The sequence below is a fragment of the Zeus faber genome (genome assembly GCF_960531495.2).
Source record: "Zeus faber genome assembly, chromosome: 4".
Taxonomy (NCBI): Eukaryota; Metazoa; Chordata; class Actinopteri; order Zeiformes; family Zeidae; genus Zeus; species Zeus faber.
Window position 1 is genome coordinate 13416177 of NC_137191.1, and position 24443 is coordinate 13440619.

At 42.3% G+C, this 24443-nt stretch overlaps 3 protein-coding genes across 6 annotated transcripts; all 3 read right to left on the reverse strand.

Moving 5' to 3' along the window:
- Positions 1-1840: 1840 nt before the first annotated feature.
- On the reverse strand, positions 1841-5625 carry soul5l (heme-binding protein soul5, like). Its single transcript, XM_079999897.1, has 7 exons — positions 5572-5625; positions 4616-4675; positions 4440-4521; positions 3429-3549; positions 3177-3316; positions 2892-3055; positions 1841-2782 (listed from the first exon to the last, which is right to left on the reverse strand). Coding segments are annotated over exons 1-7 (1236 nt in total). The 5' UTR covers positions 5574-5625; the 3' UTR covers positions 1841-2115.
- Positions 5626-6172: 547 nt separating this feature from the next.
- On the reverse strand, positions 6173-19306 carry gpr108 (G protein-coupled receptor 108). Of its 2 annotated transcripts, none has more exons than XM_079999893.1 (18): positions 18934-19306; positions 16498-16617; positions 14008-14058; positions 13591-13679; positions 13400-13482; positions 13050-13216; positions 12894-12956; positions 12458-12553; positions 12241-12374; positions 10377-10452; positions 9763-9836; positions 9486-9603; positions 9271-9401; positions 9022-9065; positions 8889-8938; positions 8200-8283; positions 7797-7918; positions 6173-7658 (listed from the first exon to the last, which is right to left on the reverse strand). In XM_079999893.1, exons 1-18 carry the CDS (start codon positions 19021-19023, stop codon positions 7571-7573), a joined length of 1680 nt encoding a protein of 559 aa, XP_079856019.1. In that variant the 5' UTR covers positions 19024-19306; the 3' UTR covers positions 6173-7570. The 2 variants fall into 2 exon arrangements, with proteins under 2 accessions (XP_079856019.1, XP_079856020.1); XM_079999894.1 differs by having other exon boundaries at positions 7555-7658; positions 7793-7918.
- A 515-nt stretch (positions 19307-19821) lies between these two features.
- LOC307229816 (NACHT, LRR and PYD domains-containing protein 6-like) lies at positions 19822-23410 on the reverse strand. 3 transcript variants are annotated; one of them, XM_079999900.1, is made up of 3 exons: positions 23235-23410; positions 20395-20724; positions 19822-20241 (listed from the first exon to the last, which is right to left on the reverse strand). In XM_079999900.1, the coding sequence occupies exons 2-3, from the start codon at positions 20657-20659 to the stop codon at positions 20066-20068; spliced, it is 441 nt and encodes a 146-aa protein (XP_079856026.1). In that variant the 5' UTR covers positions 20660-20724; positions 23235-23410; the 3' UTR covers positions 19822-20065. The 3 variants fall into 3 exon arrangements, with proteins under 3 accessions (XP_079856026.1, XP_079856027.1, XP_079856028.1); XM_079999901.1 differs by lacking the exon at positions 23235-23410 and adding an exon at positions 22765-22782; XM_079999902.1 differs by lacking the exon at positions 23235-23410 and adding an exon at positions 20885-20986.
- Between the last annotated feature and the right edge of the window lie 1033 nt (positions 23411-24443).

The window sequence follows — 24443 nt, forward strand, 5'->3', positions numbered from 1 at the left end:
GGCTGCAGGTTGAAGAGCGAATGTGTGGGGTTGGGTCCCTGAGCGTCAGATGCTGGTGAAACATCCACCGTCTGTCTCCCGTGAATTCCTAATGAAATCAGAGTGGCATAGCTAAGCAACTGTACACAATTTTAATCATGCCGTGGTTAAATAATGAAATCAGTAATTTGTGGCGCCTTCTGAGGTACAGCAAAATAAAACAGGTGTCTCTCAAAGTAAACTCTACGTGTCAGACCAAATTAAATGGATTGAGCACATTCTCTCTTTTTTTGTTGAGCTTATGTTCTGTCTTCCTTTTATGTCTCCAATATACTGTATATCTATGGGGTGTATTCAGACTTTCTGCTGCAGATGAGAGCTCATGCTGATCCTGATGACAATGGAACAAGGAACAGCATTAGGCCACGCCCCATTACCATAATGAAGCAAAAAAAACAAGGCCACGCCCTCGATTGCATCTTGCAGGTTGGAAATAACAGGATTAGACCCATCAGCCCAGTGAAGGAACAAAACAAGGCCACGCCCTCAATTGCATTTTTTGAAGGAACACACTTTGACCTTACATTAGTAACTACAAAGTAAGGCCACCCCAAATATCAGTATTCCATTGAGCAGTGAATACCACACCCCCAGATACACATCTTTAAGCATTAACGCCCTCAGCATAAACATTTTGCAAATCACATCCAGGACACTCATTAGCAGAAGTAAAGTTGGATATTGAGAAAGGAAAGTATTTTCTATTATTTTGTGTTCTATCAAAATGTTTCTTCTTTTTCCATTGTTTGAGGCTTTGTGGAGCTGCATCTAGTGGCCATCGGCAGAACTGCAGTTTGAAGCACTTCCACATTAAAGCAGATCCTGTTCCAGGTTCTACTTTATAGAGGTGTCATTCACTCATTTTTATACCTATAGTTTGGGGGGAAAAAAAGGTACCAGTCATCCATAAATTAATAGTCATCCAGTTAATCCTAGACATCCTTGAAAAATATGCACAAATTAATTTAACCATGTTAGAAACAGTTGTTTGATAGTTAGTAGTATAGTCATTGTATGATTGTTAATGATAGGTAACTTATTAGAAATTAATGTTGTTATATAGAAATAAATGCACATTTCTGGTTTGATTAAGTATGTTTAATATGGGTTAGGTGCTTAAATTACTCATATAATGATTTTGACAAGGTTTAAATGTCTACACCTTGAGAGTAACTATTTCAATAATTAGTTCAAGTTCACAAAGTAAAAGAAACCTCTACAGGGTACACAGTCGGCTACCGGTAATGATAGTACAGTATTTGATCATTAGAAAGCCACACAGCGTGAAAAAAGCTGACACAGGACTACAGGCCGTAAAAGCTTTGTAGCACGACAACTAACAAGCAACCCGGACAGACACGTCGTAAATGCTCTTCACAACATTTAAACACAGATTCTAACTCATTTACCTTGAGTATTATATACATTGCACAATATGAGAATAGTACAACAGAAATAAAACTGTGATCTTGTCATTTAAGTATCGTTAATCCCTAAACTACACCGAGACACAGTCGTGATTTCCGTTAGAATGCTTGTTTCTATAGTTTAAATATTCCTACTCGGTACAGTTTAATTGACGTAAAAAGTTGAATACAGCCTCTCTGTCTCTAAATGTGGGCTGGATGGATGATCTCACACAGCAAACCTAAAATCTAAGGGAGACGTCTTACTTAAGAATATGATGTATCTCTATGACGACGGAAGGACATTGAGCTTATGTTTCTATGAGCTGCAGGTGCATTGCTAAAACAGAACGTATCATCTCACACCAGCCAAGTGCTACTGGGAGGGAATGGGCTCACACACACACACACACACACACACACACACACACACACACACACACACACACACACACACACACACACACACACACACACACACACACACACACACACACACACACACACACACAGACACAGAATGCAGAAGATACAAGGCAGCTAATCAGGTCATATGCATCCGTAAAGCCCAAAAACAGCATCTCACACCGCTACCTCCCGTTCTGTTTCTTGCACTTTCACCGACCTCTCACAACCCGAAACGAGTGAAGTAGGTTTGGGGCGGATGTTGCTAATGAGTGTGATCATGCTCAGCCCCAGCCTCAGCGTCAGTCTGCGTTTCTGGAGAGCCACGCGGCATCGTGCTGTTCCAGGAGCCGGTGTCTGCCTGGGGGACGTTGTCAGCCTGGGGGGTGGTGACAGCCTGAGGGCCTGTCGCGGCCTGGGGTCCAGTGACGGTCTGGGTTCCCGTAACAACCTGGTTCCCGGTGACAACCTGAGGGCCGGTGACAGCTTGGGAGTCGTTCGCAGTCTGGGGGCCCGCGGTGGTCTCGGGCTCCGCCGAGGGTGTCGTAGAGGAGACACGAGAGGCATTGGTGGAGGGCTCCGCCGGGCTTGGAACAGCGGAGTTGGGGGGGACGCTAACGGTGGGTCGTTGCGGCCCCTCAGACGAGCCTCTGGCGGGGACGTCTGACGGGGGCGGAGAGGGGGCGCTCGAGGGAAAACGGGAGGAGGCGTTGACCAGAATGTCCGAGGAGAGCCTGGAGGGCGTGACAATCGCGGGGGAATCAGCGAGGGTGTGCGGGGGAGACTCGGGCGGGGTGTCGGTGGGGGAGCTGGTGAGGGTCTGCGTGGGCGCCGGCGTGTGTGCAGGGGTGGGTTCCTGGGGATCCGTACACACCGGCTCGCCCTCTGCGACGTACCACACCTCGTTGTGCCTGTTCAGGAGCTTCAGGGGACTGGACGCACACAGAGAAAAGAAAAGAATAAAATACACAGTTGGTCTCGAATATTTTCTAAACATAACTTAACAAACAACTTTGAGTGTTTTTACATGAATTCATATACCTGTCGTAGCCTACACCATAGTGGTAGGTGTGGTTATAGGCGGCTTGGACTCTGCCCAGTTCCTTGGTCAGGAAGTGGGCATGCAGCCTGGAGGTGACCGACAGCATCCAGCCTCCGTAGCTCCTCACGTAGACGTCCATGTCTGGCATCTCTGTGAAATAAACCTGTCCGGAGACAAACAGACGTTCGGTGGTCACAGTTACATATACAGCGCGGGGGATACCACCAGAGAAAGGGAGATGGTATTCAGGCCCGAAAAAGCCGCCGCTGATCCGAGACACTGACCTTATCGTTGGTCGGTTTGGGAGGCTTGTCCTGGTAGGCCGCAGGGAGAGGGAAGTTCAGTGTATAGATCGCCGGCTCCCACATCTTGGTTTCCTCAGGGATTCTGACCAGGACGGGAGCAGTCATCTCCATCTGGATGCCTAAAATAACCGAGCAACGATACAAGCATACAAAGTCCATCGAGGGTCACACAAATCCGACCGCTTCAGGCCTGAACAATGGTCTTAATTCCACACCAGTTTATAGCCACACCTTCTTCATTGGCCCCAGTGATGTACTGGAAGAGCCTCCTGAAAGCCATGGCTGCACCGACACCCATGAAATAGGCCTCTGCATTTGTTGACAACCAGCGAGTGGGACCGTAGTGCCGCACCTGGACAATGCAGACAGTACAGAGGATCGCGTTGCAGGATGAGCCGTTACTGGTCACTGTGCATAATGTGTTGCTGGACACCAGTGGTGTGCACAGAGCATTTTAGCTTGTTACGGTCAACTGGTAACAAGGTCCCTCTCAATGGACAGCAGCATCCGAGAGTCGTCTATTTTAAGGGCACCTCAGTCATCTCGGGGGAAGCTGGAACCCAGCAGGACTGGGTTTGCATTTCAGTGCTGCTGTCACAGCTTAAAGTCCCGATTCCTCCATCCAAGTCACCGCCGCTGTAGGAGGACTTGAGGGTCTGATTGCCGAGTGAGCGTTTGAAAGGCAGCACCCCGAGGGCGCGTTTAAAAGCGCTCGGAGACCTGGTGGCACGATAGTTTGGATGCTGCCTTCCAGTGGTGCCACCGCAAGGTTCAAGTTTTGAATTTTCAGAACTGAGTTTAGTTTAATTCGATGATTGGAGGAGATGACCGGTGCTCATTAAGACTCATCGGTTCGTTGAGCCGATGAGTCTTAATGGGGACTTCGGGTTTGGGATCAGGCTGCTGGGGCAGAGAGGGAGTCGAACCGGCTCTGAGTGCGCAATCACGCTATCGGGGCCTGCGCGCTCGGCCCTGATCTCCGGGCACTTTAAGAGGCGCGGCCTTTCAAAAGCTCACTTGGCATTGAACCCTCGAGTCCCCCGTCAGCAGTTTATCTCTATGAGCCGCTGAGTCTCATGAAGCTTGGTCGTCTCTCCTTCAATCACTTGGTTAAAGTACCAGGACATGGATGGAAATGTCAGGACTTGGATCTGTGACGGCAGCGCTGGAGGGCAGCGTCTGAACTCGAATTACGCCACAACGATTGCCCCCTCCGACCGCTGGACACACAGGGGGAATCACCTCGTATTCATCTGTTTTGCAGACAAGGTCATACTCCAGACACTCCTTGGACTCGGTGCAAAAGCTGATGTTGGTGCTTGGTCTAAAATAGAGAAGGGGAGGGTTTGCTTTTCACAATCTCTATGTGACGGATTCTGTTGTCTAAAAATAAAAATGAAAATATCTACCGGCCTCACCCTATGCTGCCTTCAGCTGAAACCAGCAGTGCCAGCACCATGAGGACTGGGAGGAAGGCCCTGTGGAAACACACATGCCCACGCCCACACACAATGCACAACTTCAACAATCTAATGGAACTAGAATCGAAAAGGCAAACTTGTTGTTATTAATTTAATACAATTAAACGTAAAACAAACAACAAATTTGACATAAATCTCCATGTCTGCAATGACTAAGTATAGTCTTCTCTAGTTGGAGGATGGAATATAATTATAGTGCCAAGGGTGAAATGGGTCTGTGTCTGTCTTGTTAAAAAAAAAAAAAAAAAAAATAAAAAATTAATGAAATAAAATTGACAGTGCACAGCAGATTGAAGTACATGCAAGTGCCTGCACTGCAGAGATAAAGTGGGACACATTATCCTCCTCTCCTCTCCTCTCAGAGGTTTTGCTGCATCATCATGCTTCTACCTTTGCAAAAGCAAAGGCGTTTGAGGTCAAATGGAGATGCTGCAAGACTCTTTATAGACTTGCAAATGTGGCCTGTGAGCAATATATTAAAATAAATCAGTGGAAATAAAGGTTACTCAAGGAAAATATTTCCTATATTAAGTCGGTATATATAGTGCATCATATTTGAGGTAGGCTATTTTACCCATATCCAATGATAGAAATGAAACTTTCCCAGTTTGATTTAATAATCCACTGTGGATATGAATATTCTCAGTATATACATTGACCATTTGATCATAGATCCACATTTCCACACTCTGATAATGAGAGCGTCGCATAAATCGCCACGATTTTAATATTTAATTCTCTCACGATTAAACAAGTCACCAAAAAAAAGACATTCAACCAAGGTTTAGGTTGGAAAACTGTCAAATAAGAAACTTGTTTTTTTTTTTTTTTTCTGTCACGTCACATCTCCACAATGTACGGCAGTAGATTGGAGCTGATCTCCGCATACTTACATGGTGCAGGTCTGTGTGTACCGGGCTCCACCGCAGTGCGTGTCCGCTCCGTGCGCTCTCGTCTGCTGCCTCACTGCGGACTGCGGTGCGGCTCGTTCTGCAGCCTGCAGGGGGCGTGGCGTCGTCGTCTGGGTCGCTCTGTGACATCTCTGTAGGTCACCCACAAGCCTGCAGGCACAGGGCATGGGACGCTGTCAAGCGCCTTCTTCTGGATGGAAAAATGCACGGATCACAAAGGCTACAGACCTAAAAAAAAAAAAAATCTGTGTATATATACAGACATATCTCTCTATAGATAGATAGATATATAGATAATGAGAGAATCTTTGGGTTTTTCAGCTGCAGAGCCTGAATTTGCAAGTGGGATGCAATGTGTAAAACTAGATTAAAAATAAATACATTTGCAGGCAAAATGCATATTACCTTGCACATTATGCATATCATCTATTGGTAATGTATTCATACAGCTGCTCCCTGTCAAGCATGTCAAACATACTCACTCAACCCCCTTGTAAATAAAAAAATTCTGGCGAAAACAAAATGCACTGTACAAACATTGTTTCAGACTTTTTCAAAACACTAGCTTTATTTTAACCGTTCAACACAGACATCAACCCTCTGAAGTAAGCACAAAGATGGCCGACCTTCCTCTACTTTACCCTAACATAAAGTCCCGCTACAAAGTTATTTTCGTAACCGGGGTGGCCGTGGTTCAATATTGGATTTATCTTTCGTCACTTAATAGTATTTCTTTCATTTAACAAAAAAAAAAAAAAAAAAAGAAATGTCACACCCCGACCATTCATAATTTGACTGCATGTGGAGAGAAGGAAAACAGAGGATCCAGCTGAAACTTAAACCAGTTTGAATCCCATCCAAAGAACCGTAGATTCTTATATGCAAAGTTCACAAATGTTGTGCCCCCCCCCCCACTTACAATATATTGAACAATTTGTCTTTAAATTATTTACAAATGCCTTCTTGCACACATCGTTGTACTTTAAGAAACACAATGAATAAAATAGGTTCAACAGCAAAAGGCAAAACCAAAAGCATAAAATAAAAATATTAATGAGGCCACTTCTCTTCGATGTGGGAGGTGATGGTAAAACTGTCATCTGTGAACACAACGGGACTGAAGAGGGCTTCATCGTCACTCAGTTGAGGGTGCAATTGAGAAGATTGTGTTCCTCTATTCATACACATCCACATTTCACACATTGAATGATACATGAATGACAACTGCCAATGGAAGGTTTGGAAATGCCTGTAACAACAAAAAAGTGCTAAATTACAGCAGTGGTCCTTGCCGCAAGACGGTAGAATCTTTGTAACCTCTCGAACACAATATAATACTGAAAAAACAAAAAACCATGTATATATATATATATATAAACAAATGGGAAAATTGTTTCCCCTGAATGAAACATGTTATATTGTTTGTCTTGGATCTATATATGAAGTGATTAGCCTTTTACCTGAGTATGGGCTAACATTTGACCACTTTTAGGTCCCATGTCAAATCCTCTTTTGACATCTCTCTCATACCGGTTGCACATACACACACACTTTACTCACAGCAGACACAAGGTCCTTGCAGAAGTACCATTTAAATAGCCAATACAAACGCACGCAAAGCAAGTCTTCTCTAAAATTATTATTATCTTTGGAGAGAGCAAGAGAGAGAAAGAAAAAGCCAAAGGGGAAAAAAAGAAAATAATATAAACAACACAAGAGCTCCCCTCCATTCGTTTCCGGACCGTTCCATCATTTACATATGGAGGTGTCTCTCTCTTCCTGAAGCCATTCTCAAGTCTTAAGGTGGAGTGTTTCAGGGAACACCGCTGATAAGTCATTTTCTTTGCATAGCCAGACAGTGGGCACTTCCATAGCAACCACTTTAGGAGTTTCAAAGGAAAGCTCTTTGTGGGGTGGGGAGCCTCGGTCCGTGTGACCTCATGTCCTCATGTGGTCCCTCCCTGAAGACGCAGCCTCACGTTCACAAGGTGGACTCTCTCTGCCGCTCCCGTCCGTTGGACGTCTTCTTGACTTTAGAAATGCCCTCCAACGCACCAGACTCTGTCATCCTTCACACAACACAGGAAAGTGGACAGTTTCATTAAATGTCAAGCGAGATGTTCATTTTATCTCAAAATGTATCAACTCAAATGGTATTAATTGTGAATGTGTGGAAACCCCGGCAGAGACCAAGTCTGCACACTTACACTTCGTCCATCTCCACGTCGTCCTCGTCCTGGGGGAGCTGGAGGTACGGGTTGTTGGACGCCGGTCGAAAGTTGTACCCCGTCAGCACAAAGAAGATCAGGGTGGAGACCTCCACCAGGAACTGAGGGTGAACAGCGGTGAAGGGGAAGGAGTGAGGTCGGGCATCGGCCAGGAAAAGGGGGAGGAAGGGAGAGGTGGGGCGTTCATAACACAGGAGCAGGACAGTAATTCAATATCTGCATTTGTTGTCTTTCAGTGACATCGGACTATGGAATTCCGGAGTCACAGGGTGATTTGTGATGCAATGTTTCTACTATAAATAAATAATGATAAATGTATTTTGTTTCTAGTTTCTTGTGATTAACCATTGGACTATGTTTGTTCTGTTCAACATCCTCTCACCTCGTAGTACCACTGCCACTTGAACGGCATTGTCACTCTGAGCAGAAGGGCTATGATCCTCGTAAAGTAGATATAACAAACAATCTGATGGAGAGGAGGAACAAAAACATATTAGACCCATTTTCTCACGGCTCAAAAAATGTCAAGTATCATGACTGAATGTCAGGTTAGCCGTTCTCCCTCACTCAGGGAGGGTAGAGGTAAATGTTTGCCGTACGCGTTGCATTTTCTGCAAGGAAGTAGCAGTGGAAGCACATTTGTTCGTGAGTCACAAGGGGAGAGTTAACCAGCTAAACCTGAATTTGCTCATTGAGTTTAAACATTTCTTTGGGTCTGATTTCCCCTTGAGGCTTATTCAATTAAATGTGCAATTCTAATGTAGTGGATTTATGTACGGTGTAAACAAGAGGATTTTTCCTGTTTTATAAAGAGGGCATTTAATCCCGTTGTATTGTACACACCATTCTAATTGAGGGATCCCGCATCATATTAAGGAAAAGCTGTCCAAATTTCAAAAAGCTGTCCAAATTTCAAAAAGCCGTCCAAATATCAATATTTGCTTGGAAGAATATTGTGGTCGGAGTCAGAATTAATTTTGTGTCAAACAAATAAAAATGTTGCCCTTTATGTAAAAATAAATTCCGGAAAAAAACCAAACATGGAAACAGACCTCCCACACATCCACTTACCATGACGTAGTAATGTCGGAAGAGTTTGAGCTTCTCCAGATTCATGGCCGCTGGGGAAGGGACGGACACTGTAAGAACCGGTATTGTCAACAATACAACATATCAGACATTTTGGCACCAGGAAGCTCCCTACCTTTCCCATCGGTGCTGGAGGCTTCCTGTAGGTGACGGATAGACCTGGAAAAACACACACACACAGACACACAGACACACACACACACACACACACACACACACACACACACACACACACACACACACACACACACACACACACACACACACACACACACACACACACACTAGGATCCGCTCTACACGAGGAGGCTTCGCCATTAAGATATAGATATATTTACCGACACGAGCAGACCGGTGTACTGACCAGACAACAGGGAAGAGAATGGCTCCGCAGCAGATGAGGTCGACCAGAAAAAGGATTTCCCTCCAGAGAGCGTACTCGCTGGAGCCCTCCTCAGTAGATTCAATGATGATATAGGCGACGTTAGCGAGCACCTAAAGGAGGAGGAGGAGGTGAGTGGAAGTTATTTTAGATAACACACAACCTCTCAATCTCTCTCTTGACACGCTCACACTCACCTGGAGAGGAATGACAATCATGAAGATCTTTTTCTCCTTGTCAGACAGGATGTACTTCACGAAAGCCCAGCCGGTGCCAATCAGCGCCAGGGTGATGAACAGCAGAGCGCCCTTGAGCCTGGAACATCCACATGTAAAAAGACTTGTTGAACAACATGCAGCATTCTGCTCAAAAACCACAATTCTCAACCTTTAGACACCTGCATACTGACTGACTGGCGCGTGCATTTTCTCTGCGTAACTAAACACATTGGACATAAGACTGCATTGCACTTACAGGTGTGTGATGTAGTACATGACCGCCCAGCCTTCGATGGGATGCCCCTCCGTGTTGATGAAGTGATAGTTGATCTGAAAGAGACACAGGAAGCGAGTTCCAGCTTGATTACTGGAGAAACAGGGTTGCCATGGTGTATAGAGACCTCAATGACTAGGCTGTTAAATCTAAGCAGAAGAAGATCTCAATATCGATAATTTGACTATATTTTCGTAATATTCATAACATATTTACACACAAGAAATACTTGACAAGTATTAGTAACATGCATATTATGGCCAAGTAAGGGCACTGATTAGAACAACAGAATAACGGTCAACGAAGTCCAGAAAATTGCACTACTTTACTGTAATGCAGCCTTAAAGACATTTTAGCATGTCAGGATATGACCTAAATACAAGACTACATCTAGTATAATATCACCATATTGATATTATATTGATATATCGCTCAGGCCTATGGTAAATGTAACACATATGATGAGACAGCCAGAAGACACATAATAATCAACTGAGATATCACAACGATGAAAATCCAAAAGGCTGAAGACGGCAGACAGACCTGATGCTGCTGAAAGGGAAATACAACCAGCGCTGGACTGATGATGTACTCACACTGTGGAAGACCAACGACACAGACTTGGTAAAAGCCAGGGCGGCCATCAGCCAGTGGATCTTGAACACGCTGTATCTGTATGAAAATAACAGGGCAAGAATTTAAAATCAGCCATTAATGAGGCGGGAATATGACTAGTCACAAAAACCTTTAGGCCTCTTATAGAAAAATTAGTCATTCACACAGTGGAGTAACCAGTATCATTAACAACTAGTTCAGGTTATACCACTATCAAAGCCTTTAACAATGAAATAATACACACTAATCCACTGGATGAAGAAGAGACATTTATTGATTTAGAAAATTGGAACACAGATGTTCAACAATGCTGCAGGAATGAAATTAAAACAGAATTTGAATATTATTATTATTTTTTTTAACATTATTCGAATGCTGAAATTGCCATTTTGATTCTGTATTTATTATAAATGAATAATTGATTCTACGTTTCTTGGCTTACGCTAGCGAATCAATTCACGTGTGATGAGCAATTAAGCTCAATATAAGTTCATCTTGTTTGTTGCATAGTGAGCAAACATTAGAGAGGAATATTCCCGGTAACTGTGCACAAAGTTTGCACCGGTGCATTTCCCCTCTCCTCCGGCGTTTCACTGCGCCTTTGACCAGAATTTCCAGTAAGTCTACGGATGTGGCGGTGAAAGTGGGAAGTCAACCCGATTATCACCAATGGGATGTCCTCTAGTGCAGAGGTTCCCAAACACTGGTCATGCCGACACCGTGGGGCATTTGCCACCGGGCTGGGAGAACGCAGGAGCGATGTGCTCCACAGCGAAGCAGCAGCAGGAAACTGAGTAAATTAAATACATCAAATTTTTATTTCTTTGTTTGGAGAAAAGATCGCTCTGGTTGGAGCTGCATAACGACAACCCACCCCCTGGCGTACTAAATTTCAGTGCTAAAAATATATATATTTGAATATTAAAAAATAATGAAACACAAGATTCAAATGGAATTGTAGAGAAAAAGCTGCAGCCTTAATGTTCATCGATTTCTTTTTCAGTTTGAATGAGATGGGAATAGGAAAAAAAGTTGGTGTGTAGTAGGCTGTGGCCGATTTACGATTAAATCATCTATCGGCGATCGACGCCGTCAATCGGCGAACGACTCCGTCTATCGACTCCATCAATCGCGATAGACATTGATAAAGAGATGTTTTGGTTTTTTTTATCTGCCAGGAAAGAATCTGGGAACTGAAGCGGTGTAAGTGCAGTTCATCATGTTTTGAAACTGGAGCGGCGAGAGAGGGAGGGAGGAAGAGAGGAGGCAAAGGCTCACCCCCTCTCCGCACAGAACTGTCGAGTAACCACTGGTGATCAGGTCTCACTTCCCTTCTACAGTTTCGTATAGAGACTTTCAGGGGCAGGTGCTCAAAAAAAACAAAACAAAAAACAAGAAGGCACCCAGCTCCGGTTCTAGGCATTTTGCCGCTTTGGGCAAACAGTGCAGCACATCAAAGGTGCGCCGAGATTTAGGATTCATGTCATGAATATATCTTGCCCATACAATGCGCTACCTCGACACGCATTCATTTCAAATTTTTAAAAAGCGTGCCTGCATTTGTTTCCTAGATGTATGAAACAATTTCTATTTTATTATTATTTATTTTTATTTTTTAAACAACTAAGTTAAGGGACTGTCCAAGTCCTTACTCTGTACTGTTCCAACCCCCCCCCAAAAAACCTGTTGCTATGGGACTTAACTGAGTAAAAACTGGATGTTTTTTGGAAACACTTTACTTGTTAATATTAAATCCTGAACTTCTGGAATGGGGATACTGCATTTGCCACATTACTTAAGACATTACATTGCAATTTTGCACGATCGCCCGAACCTAGTGTGTACCTGTGCTTCATGAGGGTGTAGACCCAGAACATGGCAGCGTTGAAGAACAATCCAGCCATACAAATGTAAAGGCTGGAGAGCGGTATTTCGGCTGCAGACAGGTAGCCGCCAGGATTCTTCTCTGTGATCTCCACCTGAGAAGCACATGGACACCTCAGCACAAACAAGAACGTACAGAGATTCGTAAAAATTAAGAGATCATCCTTTCACCACTTACACTGAACGAGTAAGATACTCCAGGCATTAACTTTTGGCAGTAGTGGAAGTTGAGGTTGTACAGACCCTCAGCCAGAGGTCCAAATTTCATGTGAAACTACAGAAGAATCGGAATATGAAGTCAATCAAATGCATGAATACCATAAATGACCTTAGCGTTATTTTATTCATTTTATTGTGGTTTAGCCATAGCTATTCAATCAGGGATCAGCAGGAGGGGGATGATTATATGGCTTTAAACCCTTATTGAGAAGAGGACACTCAAAATAAATAATATAGCCAAGCTGACAAGGCTAAACTCCTGATAAATGCACCTTTAAGCAGCAGGTAAATTTTGTTTGTGTGACAGGAATTTAAAAATGTGCAAATTTTAACAAGATAAAATCTTTGATATGAATAAAAAAACAGAAATAATGTTTCCAGGTTTGTGTACTCACACTGAAGTTGTATGAACCATTAACTTTGCTCAGAGCTAAAGTCACTTGGTTGGTCTTCGACAGCTAAAAACAAATAAAAGTCACATTACTTTCATGTATAACCCTTCTCACACACATTCTGGATGTGCGCTGCACGCACACGGACGCACACCTCACCTGGATTTCATTATCACTATCCTTCTTTAAAACCTCCACAGGAGGTTTTGTGTCCTCCTCCGGTTTGGAAGCGACATCCTTTTTGGACGCTGGATCTGTTTTCTCTGCTGTATTATCCTGATTGGGTACAACAACCTGACCAGCAGTGTCCCTGGTCTTCCTTGAACCTAAAAAGAAACAAAAGGAAATGGTATTCAACGACAAACACCTCTGAGCTTCAGATGAAAGCAAAAGTGATGGCCCCTTTTCTATTAAACAACTCCCATTTTGAGGTGACTCACTCTAGTCTGCGTGTAAAGTGGCTGCGTTAGGGAACCACATCAAACTGATAAAGCATGACAGGCACCCACCTTCATTTTTGGAAGACCCTCCAGCTGAGGCAAGCTTTGCTGTGAGGAGGATGTCCTGGTCACCAGAAGACCTCACATTCACACTAGACACACAAACAGGCGGGCTTGGTTAACGGCCAATATACAGTAGATGTTTGAATGTTGACTTGCAACAGAGCAGGTATTCTCACTAAACAATGAAAAAGACACACCTGAGGTTTTTAACGTCGAGAATAAAAAGGATTAATGACTCGTTGCCGGACTTGGGGCGGGAGAGGGGGCACATATCCGTTTCCTCCGGCTGAAGAAAAAAACATGACCGAATAATCTTCAAACATAGACTGCTGTTTATGGTGATCTTGAAACAAATCCAGCTTTTCTTACTTAATCATATTAGCCACAATCAGAATAACCAAAACCCATGATTTAACTTTAATCTATTTGCCTACTGTGCTTTTGGTGATATTTCAATGATTTAAAACACATTTGACACAAACTATTAAACAGAATGACTTTTCCAAATATATATAACTTTCATGAAGTAAAACAAGTGAACATTTGCGTTCAGCTGCAGTCATTTCATAGTATTTACAGGGCAGTCAAGATATCCAAAATGCAGATGTACTTACAGCATATGAAAGTAAGCCGTTCACACGAGACTTTGAAAGACTGAAACCGACCTATGGAGGGATTTCATTAGAACATATATTAACCAAACAGGTTACTACAGTGTGAGCCAACCATGTAGGTTATGTTATGTTAATGTTGCATAGAATACACTACTAGCGGTGTCACAATTAGCGTCACAATAAGATCCAATGAGCGTTGGATAATGAACTTCAAAATCCCAAGAAGGTTGATTCTCCCCGTGTTTTGGTGGGTAAAATTGTCCGACATGGTCCCCATATTGGTGAGGTCAGGATCCGCCGGGAAACAAATGCAGTGTGCGCTGGGGGGTGAAGGCCCTTCAGGAGCCCTCCCTGGCTCCGAAGAGACTTTCATGAAAGTCGGTTCGGAGTTGCGCCACATCCCGCAACGCACACTGCACCTTCCCACCCCGACCCGTGGATCCCGACCGTTACAATATGGCGGACGCGCCGATGGATAAGGTGAGCGTTAATGATTGAGCCGTTCGCATTTGAGTAGAAGACAAAGACAGTAATTTGCTTTTGATTAGCTTTTATAACCACTCTGGCAAAAATAGCATCTGTTTTTCTACGCTTATACATTGGGGGAAATAATTATTTGATCCCTCACTGATTTTGTAAGTTTGCCAACTGACAAAGAAATTAACGGTCTATAATTTTAGTGGTAATTTTTGGTAGGTTTATTATAACAGTGAGAGACAGAATATCAAAAAGAAAAACCAGAAAATCACATTACATAAAAGATATAAATTATTTTGCATTTCATTGAGTGAAATAAGTATTTGGTCCCCTTTCAAAACATGACTCAGTACTTGGATGCAGAAGCCCTTGTTGGCAAGTACAGAGGTCGACGTTTCTTGTAGTTGATTAACAGGTTTGTACACATCTCAGGAGGAATTTTGGACCACTCTTTGGAGATCCTCTCCAAATCTTTGATTTCAAGCTGTCGCTTGTTAACTCCAAGCTTCAGCTCCCTCCACAGATTTTCTATAGGATTAAGGTCCGGGGACTGGCCAGGACACTCCATGACCTTAATGAGCTTCTTCTTGAAACACTCCTTTGTTGCCCTGGCTGTATGTTTTGGGTCATTGTCGTGCTGGAAGACCCATCCACCACCCATTTTTAGTGTCCTGGCTGAGAGAAGGAGGTTGTCACCCAGGATTTCACGGTACGTGGCTCCATCCATCTTTCCCTTGATGCAGTGAAGTCGACCTGTCCCCTTTGCAGAGAAACACCCCCAAAGCATAATGCTTCCAGCTCATGCTTGACGGTGGGGATGGTGTTCTTGGGTTCATGTCAGAATTCCTCTTCCTCCAAACACGGCACTGATACCAAAGAGCTCGATTTTAGTCTCATCTGACCACATCACCTTCTCCCAAGCATTCTCTGAATTATTCAGGTGTTCATTGGCAAACTTCAGACGGCCCTGTACATGTCCCTTCTTGAGCAGGGGAACCTTACGGGAGCTGCAGAATTTTAATCCATTACGGCGTAGTGTGTTACCAATGGTTTTCTTGGTGACTGTGGTCCCAGCTGCCTTGAGATCATGAACAAGCTCCCCCTGTGTAGTTCTGGGCTGATCCCTCCTTTCTCATGATCATTGATACCCGACGAGGTGAGATCTTGCGTGGAGCCCCACACCGAGGGAGATTGACGGTCATTTTGTGTTTCTTCCATTTTCAAATAATCGCGCCAACAGTTGTCTCCTTCTCACCCGGCTTCTTGCCAATGGTCTTGTAGCTCATGTCGGCCTTGTGCAGGTCTACAATCTTGTCCTTGATGTCCTTAAGACAGCTCTTTGGTCTTGCCCATGATGGAGAGGTTGGAGTCTGATTGATTGATTCTGTGGACAGGTGTCTTTTATAGAGGTAATGAGTTGAGATTAGGAGTACTTTCTTAAAGCGAGAGGACTAATCTGGGAGCCAGAATTCTTTATGGTTGATAGGGGATCAAATACTTATTTCACTCAATGAAATGCAAAATAATTTATATATCTTTTTTAAATGTGATTTTCTGGATTTTCTTTTTGATATTCTGTCTCTCACTGTGATAATAAACCTACCAAAAATTACCACCAAAATTATAAACCGTTAATTTCTTTGTCAGATCAAATAATTAAATCCCCCACTGTATTGGTGAGTAACTTAAAAATAGTGAAATAAGCAACTTATTGTTTATTATTCTAAAGTCTAGATTTGACAATGCTGTGTGTGTGTTGTTTAAATATTCTTATATTTTTGTTATTATTTATAATTGTTATTATTCAAATAAAAGTTAGCAAACAAGTGTTCAAACAAGTTCTTCACAAATCAAGACAGGATAGTCTAACAACAGCAAAGTCATCAGTGCTGGGAAAAAAAATAATAATAATAAAAATGTTTAAACCGAAAATCAAATGTGACCTTAAAATCGAATTGTGGATTTGGAGATTCTTGACACCCCTGCACACTACACAAACAACACACTTCTTACAGGGAACTGGCTGTGTTCCAAAACCGTCCCTGGAAGACGAAGTGACAGCAGGTTAACATCCAGAGTCCCATTGGCATAAAACCCAAAAGTGTTGAGGGGGATGATCAACCGAGTTTCATCCTGGGAAAAGGGCAAGTAGAGAAGAGAGGTTGAAGTAGATGATTAAGCAGTGCAACAACTGTTTACTGGCAATTTATATCAACATTACGCTTCTCCAGAAAAAAAAAGGTACATATCATAGGCTGTTATATCTGGGCACTGACATAACATAACATCACAAGTACTTATAAGTACATTTAATAGCAAGTACTTATACAATTATACTTAAGTAGAAGTAAGTGGCCATGGACTGATGTCTGAAGGAGCATTGTAACCACACATGCCTGGCACAGTTGACAGCCTGTGCTAGGTGGCTAACAGGTGGCTTGCTGTGGAACATCATCGCAAGACTAAACCAAAGTTGGTGGCGAGAGAGATAAAGACAGCCAGATAGAATTACAACCGCACACATCAAAACAATAGGCAATTGACATTTCACTGCATATATGTATGAACGTATGTATATGTGACAAATAAACCTCTTAAATCTCGAATCAATAATAATAATAATATTAAAGTAAGAAGAATATAAAAATGCGGCAATATACAATAAACCTAAAAATTAACCAAAATAATTAGAAAAATGCGGCTATATAGAATTAACCTAAAATGTAACAATTTACAATAAACCTCACTTTAATAAAATTGTAAATGTCTATATACATGTATAAAAAGATATATCTTTACATGTACGGTGTACTAGGGTGGAAAACAAAATGGTTATAACAATAATAGAAGTAACAATACTATGTAAAGATAACTAGGCCTGTCACAATAACTACTTTTGTTGGACGATATGTTACAGAAAAAATTGCGATGAACCATAGTCATTTTAAGACCTTTTTTTTTGCCTCTGATATAATGATAATATAGAACAATAATGCAAGTACACCCTTTCAAATAGCAATGAACTTTAAATTCTTAAGAATATTCAGACATTGTAATGTTAAAAAGAAAAAGTAAATATCCTAAATACATAAAACATAAATTAAAAAAACCCTCAGGCTCTGTTAGAAAAACTGCACTTAAGGTCTCTTGTGGCAAAATCCCCCAATTGCATTTATAAAAATACAAATAAATAAATAAATAAATGTTTCTTTTGAAATATGACCAATGCGATGAGGTCTTTTGGAAATGATCACATGCAAAAAAACCTGTTATGTGAATAAGCACACATTTCATTCATACACTGTTTTTATTAACGTTGAAAATTACAACATTTCAGCTACATTTCCTCATTAAGCTGAAACTTTGGGTCAAAGCCATTTCCAAATATATTTTCCATAAGTTCAAATATAAGTAGAGTAGTTATGGATATAAAAACAGATTAATGTTACGAGCAGCAGAAAGCAGAAAGTCGTTTGATGGTAAATTCCCAGGTGACTTGAACACAGCATCTTGTAATAACAGTGGCAGAGAATCCCCTGTGGATTCTAACGTAAATAAAACTCCAGACCAATAAAACTCAGGACTATGATCGTGGTCACTGAAAAGTCCAAAAGATGAGGAGGAGATCACGACTTTGGAGGATTCTTCTGTCACCGAGGTACTGTTTAGGTTGTGTCACGTTGATGCTTGGTAGTGGTAGGGAAAAGCCTGCTGTTTATTCAGGCATCATGTTGGTGGCATTACATAAACAAACACACATGTAAACACAACGGGCAATTATCGAGCTCAGAAAAATTACCAAAGTCATGTCCATATATTGTACATTAAGTCGATATAGTAGTTTATATTGATAGTAATCGCGACAGGCATAATGATGACAATACAAATCATAATAATAATAACGAATATAACCGCAGGCAGCAATAGACCGGGTTTGGTTGCGTACAGTTTTCAGAGTTCTGTGAAACGCAGCACACGCTACACTTTTCCGGGTTGACATTGCATTGTCTGAACAAGTGTCAATACTATGGGAAGCAACCAGGTCTACACGGCGCACCTCTCCGAATGTGAATGAGCACCCAGGGGCAAATCCTGGACTTTTATAACACCGGTTAATGATGTCACAAAGTGCCCTGCTCCACAACTACGCCGACGTTCTTCCAGCTTTTCCAGTAAATTTGCAACGGACCTTCACTAATTCCTGCTACAAATGTAGCTCGGCGTGGATGTCATTGCGCCACAAGACGTCTGAACCACGACGGGTTCCAACGAGACCTCAACTCTGTCCGTGGGTTGGTCGATCGTCGTGTTCCAGACACTTTCAGCGCGAAAGACGCGAAGGAGATTAATGATAGAAAATCAATTAAGCAAAAACAACCGTTTTTATTTTGTATTTTTTTTTTTCAAACTGGACCCCTCATAATAGTTTAGTAATATCAGGTATCTTACCTTCAGGACGAGTTTGTGTATCCTCGCATTGCATTCAGTCAGCCCCAGCAGCAGCAGGAGCCCGGTCAGGATGAAGCCTCTGTTTGCCATCTTCTCTCGCCCCGGTCAACAGATGATTTTCGCTAACGTCAGCTAATTGCTCGCTCACACACACACACACAGACTCTCGCTCTCTCGCTCTCTCTCGCCGAATGTAAGCTAGCGAGCTAACATTAGCGAACACTATTTCTCGATTCCCCCGTGGGCGACGCTCGCTTTACCGTTTCACCCCAGTCGCCCCGAATCGCTTGCGGTGTCAAACTACAGCCCGGACACACGGCTGAAATGTGAAGGAGTTGCAGTTCAGCGCCTCCACAAACGCAGACAGAAAGCGAGTGGGACTTCGGAAAAAAAAAAGACGTCGCTTCCGGGTCCGTCGCTCGACGCAGAGATTACGGTCGCGAACGTGACGTCACAGTCGTTATACGCCGGAAGTCCGCCTTCGTCGGTCATTCAAAGTGACGATTTATCCGAAAACACGAACGTAAATGACACGTGTTCAGCCGCTGTACATCGGTTAAATTGATGTGCCGGTGTACGCGACAACATTTCCCAGCGGGGCGGCTTAACCTAGCGCCGGTCGTCCCAGATCACGTGGCGCACGCCGTTGACGTGTACCGCGCGCTTCCGGCTTCCACGTGTCACGTGACCGAGCGTCATCTCGTCCACGTTGAATGGGAGCGGGTTGCCAGATCTGACGACGTCACGGGGAGTAACGTAAACCCTGGGTGAATCAGTCACTTCCAGCCACATCGCTTTATTAAAAAATAAAATAAAAATAAAAATGTAAATGTTATATCAACAGCAATTGTACCAGAAGCAGGATAACATTATTCTGATGCTGCTCACATGTAAATATCTTTTGTATCATTTTATCATTGATGTTTATGATAATAATAGGTTTACTTTATTTTTTTTAAATGTACATTTCGTGTATTTTCTGTGTATTTTTTGTAATTCATACCAAGAGAACCACATGTATTTAATACCGTTTGTCTTTATGGAAAAAGATACAAATGTTAGAGTAACCTTTTTTCACATTACACACAGTTTTGTCATGTAAAACACAGAATAATAACAAATTGGATTTGGTTCAAGGTTGCTTATTTATGTTAAAAGTGAGTGCGCCCTCTATACTGGTGCTGTTTAATGAGGGCGCAAAGACAACACTTTCACCGCAAGCAGAAATGGAGAAATTGATGGAAGGGGCGGGTGACGGGGCGGGTGACGGGGCAGGACGTTGCTGCTTTGCTGCTGTCTTTTCTGAGTCTGGAAGGAAAAGACGAGGGAAATCAGAGGGAGACACGACATAAATATCAGGTTCAGAAATGTATTTAACAGCCCTGAGCAAACAGGAGGAAAACCGTGGCAGAGTTCTCCTGCCGACACACGTCGTGCGAGCGTCCCCTTATCCCACTGCACCTGTGTAACGTCGCTGCAACTTCTTTGCAGCGTGGTTGTGGTTCATCTTCTGCAGGACCTCCACAGCAACGTCCACGGCGGGCCCTACACCGTAGATCTCCACCAGTTTATCCACCGTGTCCTGGCGGTGGGGGCTCTCCAGATAGCTCTTAGGAATAGCTTTAAAATCTCGGCCCGCCGGCTGGGAGAGGTACCAACGGAACTTCCCGAAGTCCTTGTCACCCAGTTCTTCAAGAGTGCCCAAGAGCATTTCTTGAACCCGCATTTTGGAGAACTCTGAGGGCCAGTGTCTTTCGGTGTTAGGAGTCCGGAGTCGGAGTCAGAGATTTTCTGGTTTAAACACACAAACACAAAAGGTTAATGCTCCCAGTATTACCTCAATGCAGGGTTGCATGTTTACCTTCAGCATCTCAAAAAACAAGTACAAATAAAAACACTGATACAGGATATACGTTTTTAAGCTACATTTGGAACCGTTTTCGATGCATACCCATTTATTCATTTGGGATTATAGGCTATGTGCCGCCTGTAAAAGTCGATGTGCAATTTAGGGCTCAGGAAGTTTGCCGGTTGCTGTGGGTTGCTATGGACTCCGGTCACCATTTTTGGAGGATCACTTCCATTCAACTGCATCGAGAAAATAGCATTAATATAATTGTGTCATTAAATCTCCTTCTCTAAAATGGGAAACTCACAATATAGTATAATTTTTGATATATATATATATTACACATACTCACATACATATACTGTATGGTGTATAGTATCTCGCACAACAGTGCACAACAATAAAACCAAGCAATAAAAACTCAGTAAAACCATGAAAAACCGAATTAAACACATGGTATGTAATCTTTTTTTGTATAATACCGTGTATGACTCAGTGACAATGTTGTGAACTTCCCGTTTTTGACAAGGAAATTACATCTGTATTGTGCTTTGTTTTTGTTGGTTTGAGTTTTGCTGGAAGGTTTCCCACCATTGCAATAACGCCTGGATGGAGGAATTTCAAAGCCCATCCTCAAAGTGGGGCGAGCCCAGCAGGGCAGTGTTTTCCAACCACTGTGCCGTGATCTTTTTCAGATTCTACCGAATGTAAATAGGTTCCAGCAAGAGTGAAGGTGAGGGTCTACAGGACGGCAGTGAGACCAGCTATGTTGTACGGTTTAGAGGCGGTGGCACTGACAAAAAGGCAGGTGGCTGAACTGGAGGTGGCAGAGTTGAGGATGTTAAGGTTTTCATTGGGAGTGACAAGGACGGACAGGATTAAGAAGGAGTACATTAGAGGGACAGCTCAGGTTGGACCGTTTGGTGGAAAAGTGAGAGGCCAGATTGAGATGGTTTGGACGTGTGTAGGAGAGATGAGAGTTACATTGTGAGAGGGATACTGAGGATGGAGCTGCCAGGCAAGAGGAAGAGAGGAAGGCCAAAGAGAAGGTTTATGGATGTGGTGAGGGAGGACATGCAGGCGGTTGGTGTAAGGGAGGAAGATGCGCAGAACAGAAGGTGTTGGAGGCTGATGATCCGCTGCGGCGAACCCTAGCGGGAGCAGACCAGAGCCGGAGAGGAAGAAGATGAAGTAGAAGAGTTGTGGTGCTGAAAGGTCGAAATTTCCATATTAGAGGAAGTGGAGTCTCGTCATAGTAAGTAAAGTGTAAATCCATCTGTTACTCGTCTGATTCCGAACCGGAGCCCGCATCAGAGCCGCAGCTGTCTGGGTTGTTTTGGTTTTTCCAATGTCAGCGCTCGAGTTAAAATTGACATGCTTAAGTGTGTTATCTGAAAGTACAATAAGTGTATTTACTATATATATATTCACAATTAATGTACGATAAGTTGTGGTAAATTGATACCTCTTAAGTAGTGGTTATCGTGGTAGAAGTTGTATTTAGGATATATAAAAAAAGATTTGGTTACAGTACAACCAAAACGACACACTTTTAACATGTATAGTTCAACTCAGGTTAGGTTAGGTCAAGTAATATTTATAATAAATATAATTTAGTATAATTAATAATTATTGTTATTATTTCATAAAAGGGAGCGGAAATGTTCGCATATTTCTTTGATGTTTTCATTGTAGAAAAATATTTCTAATGGCACTTTTGTCGTCAGAACATCTAAATGTGACGTACAAAAACGATTATGGCCAGTACGGGGATCGAACCCGCGACCTTGGCGTTATTAGCACCACGCTCTAACCAACTGAGCTAACCGGCCACATGACGTGGCTACCTGTACACACATCAAAATTTGTCGTGAGTGTATAAAACCCCGATAAATTGATAGCATAAAGAGACATTATTACGGAGCATTATGTTACATTTTAGGTTTAACGTTGGTCGGTTTATGTGTCACACTATGTCTCACCGTGAAAACAGGATCCTGTTGCCGTCACGTTCACTCGCAATTGCCCAATTCACAAGAAGCGAAAGCAAATGCAAAGACAGGAAGATGCGGCCGCTCGGAACAGCTCCTACAAGCCACAGTCCCCAATCCAAGTTCAAGTGCTGTGATTTTAGTTGTTTTTAAACATTTTTACCGGTCTTTTCCCACAATGAGTATAGTCGGTGTGTCTCCCAACTCCTACAAATAGTATTTAAACGGGTTTTTTTTGTTTTGTTTTTTACAATAGATTCTGTTTGCTTATGTATGTTTTTGCAAGTCCCTTGACAAAAACATGTGCGATAAAAGTGAGTTTCAGAGTTCAGCTCTATTGGAGGAGCGCACTCAACTTGGACTCGACCGAGCCGGGCGGCGGCTCCGACGTGGCGTTGTTATCTGAAAGTACAATTAGTGTATTTCCCATGAATGTGCTATAAGTGGTGGTAAATGTTTACCTCTTCAGTGGACGACGACGAAGTCCGCTTCCGATACACAGCGCCTGTTTTTTATGGTGCCTTCAAATTCCTCGGAGTTTTCTGACATTTTATTTCTACGCGCAGACCACCTGAAATGTCCAGATCTGTACTTAGACGCTTCAAGGTCAAGTTCAAGAGATTATACGCATACATATACATACGGTCGTACGTATATGCAGTGAAATGTCATGACACCCGGTGATGACGCACAATAAGCTCTATAAGCTCTAAAAATACTAAAAAATAGCAAAATGGGCGTAATCGACACAAGGTGCTCGCGCGGGCGGCGCCACAATCGCGGGTCTGGGTCCTATAATAATATAGGGTTCAAGTTCAAGAGAGTATTTGTCACATATACATACGGTCATACAATAGAATAAGTGACTGTGTTGTATTAAATATACATTTAACTCCTCCTAAATGAAACTTACCTACCCCCAGCACTTACCTCACAGAGTAGAAGTCAAACTACTGTACTTTTAGCTGTCAAACCTGGACTTCATTATAATACGAAGCCCAGATTGCATTTCTAGCAGTGTCTCTGATTCGTGAAAGTCATATTCTACTTGTGAAAACAGGAACAATGGGGATTTTACTGTATTTTTTCCACACTGGCCACATCAAACCATGTATATTTCAATAGCTACTCGAACTATAAGTATAATAACGAGCCCATATTGTATATGTGAATATATACTATATATATGCTATTTAAAAATATACTGTATAAATATACTGTATGGTTACTGTGTGTGTATAAATAAATAAATAAAAAAAAAAAAAAAAAATATATATATATATATATATATATATATATATATATATATATATATATATATATATATATATATATAAATACTTACAGTGTATATATATATATATATAGTGTGTGTATATATATATATATATATACACACTATATATACATATATATAATATAATATATACATACTATATGTATGTTTTTTTATTTTATTAATTTCTTTAACCTGTGCTGTCAGCATGCTGGGCATACAACACAGAGTATTTGTGTCATTGCATCTAGGACAGAGTTAGTCTGCAAGTGGAGTTCAACTTCTCAACCTGCAATGACACTCTTTATTCATTGTTGAATCATCAAGAACTGCTGCAATAACTCTGTCCCCTGGACGACCTGTGGGAAGACAATAGCACGGCTTTTAGTGAAAC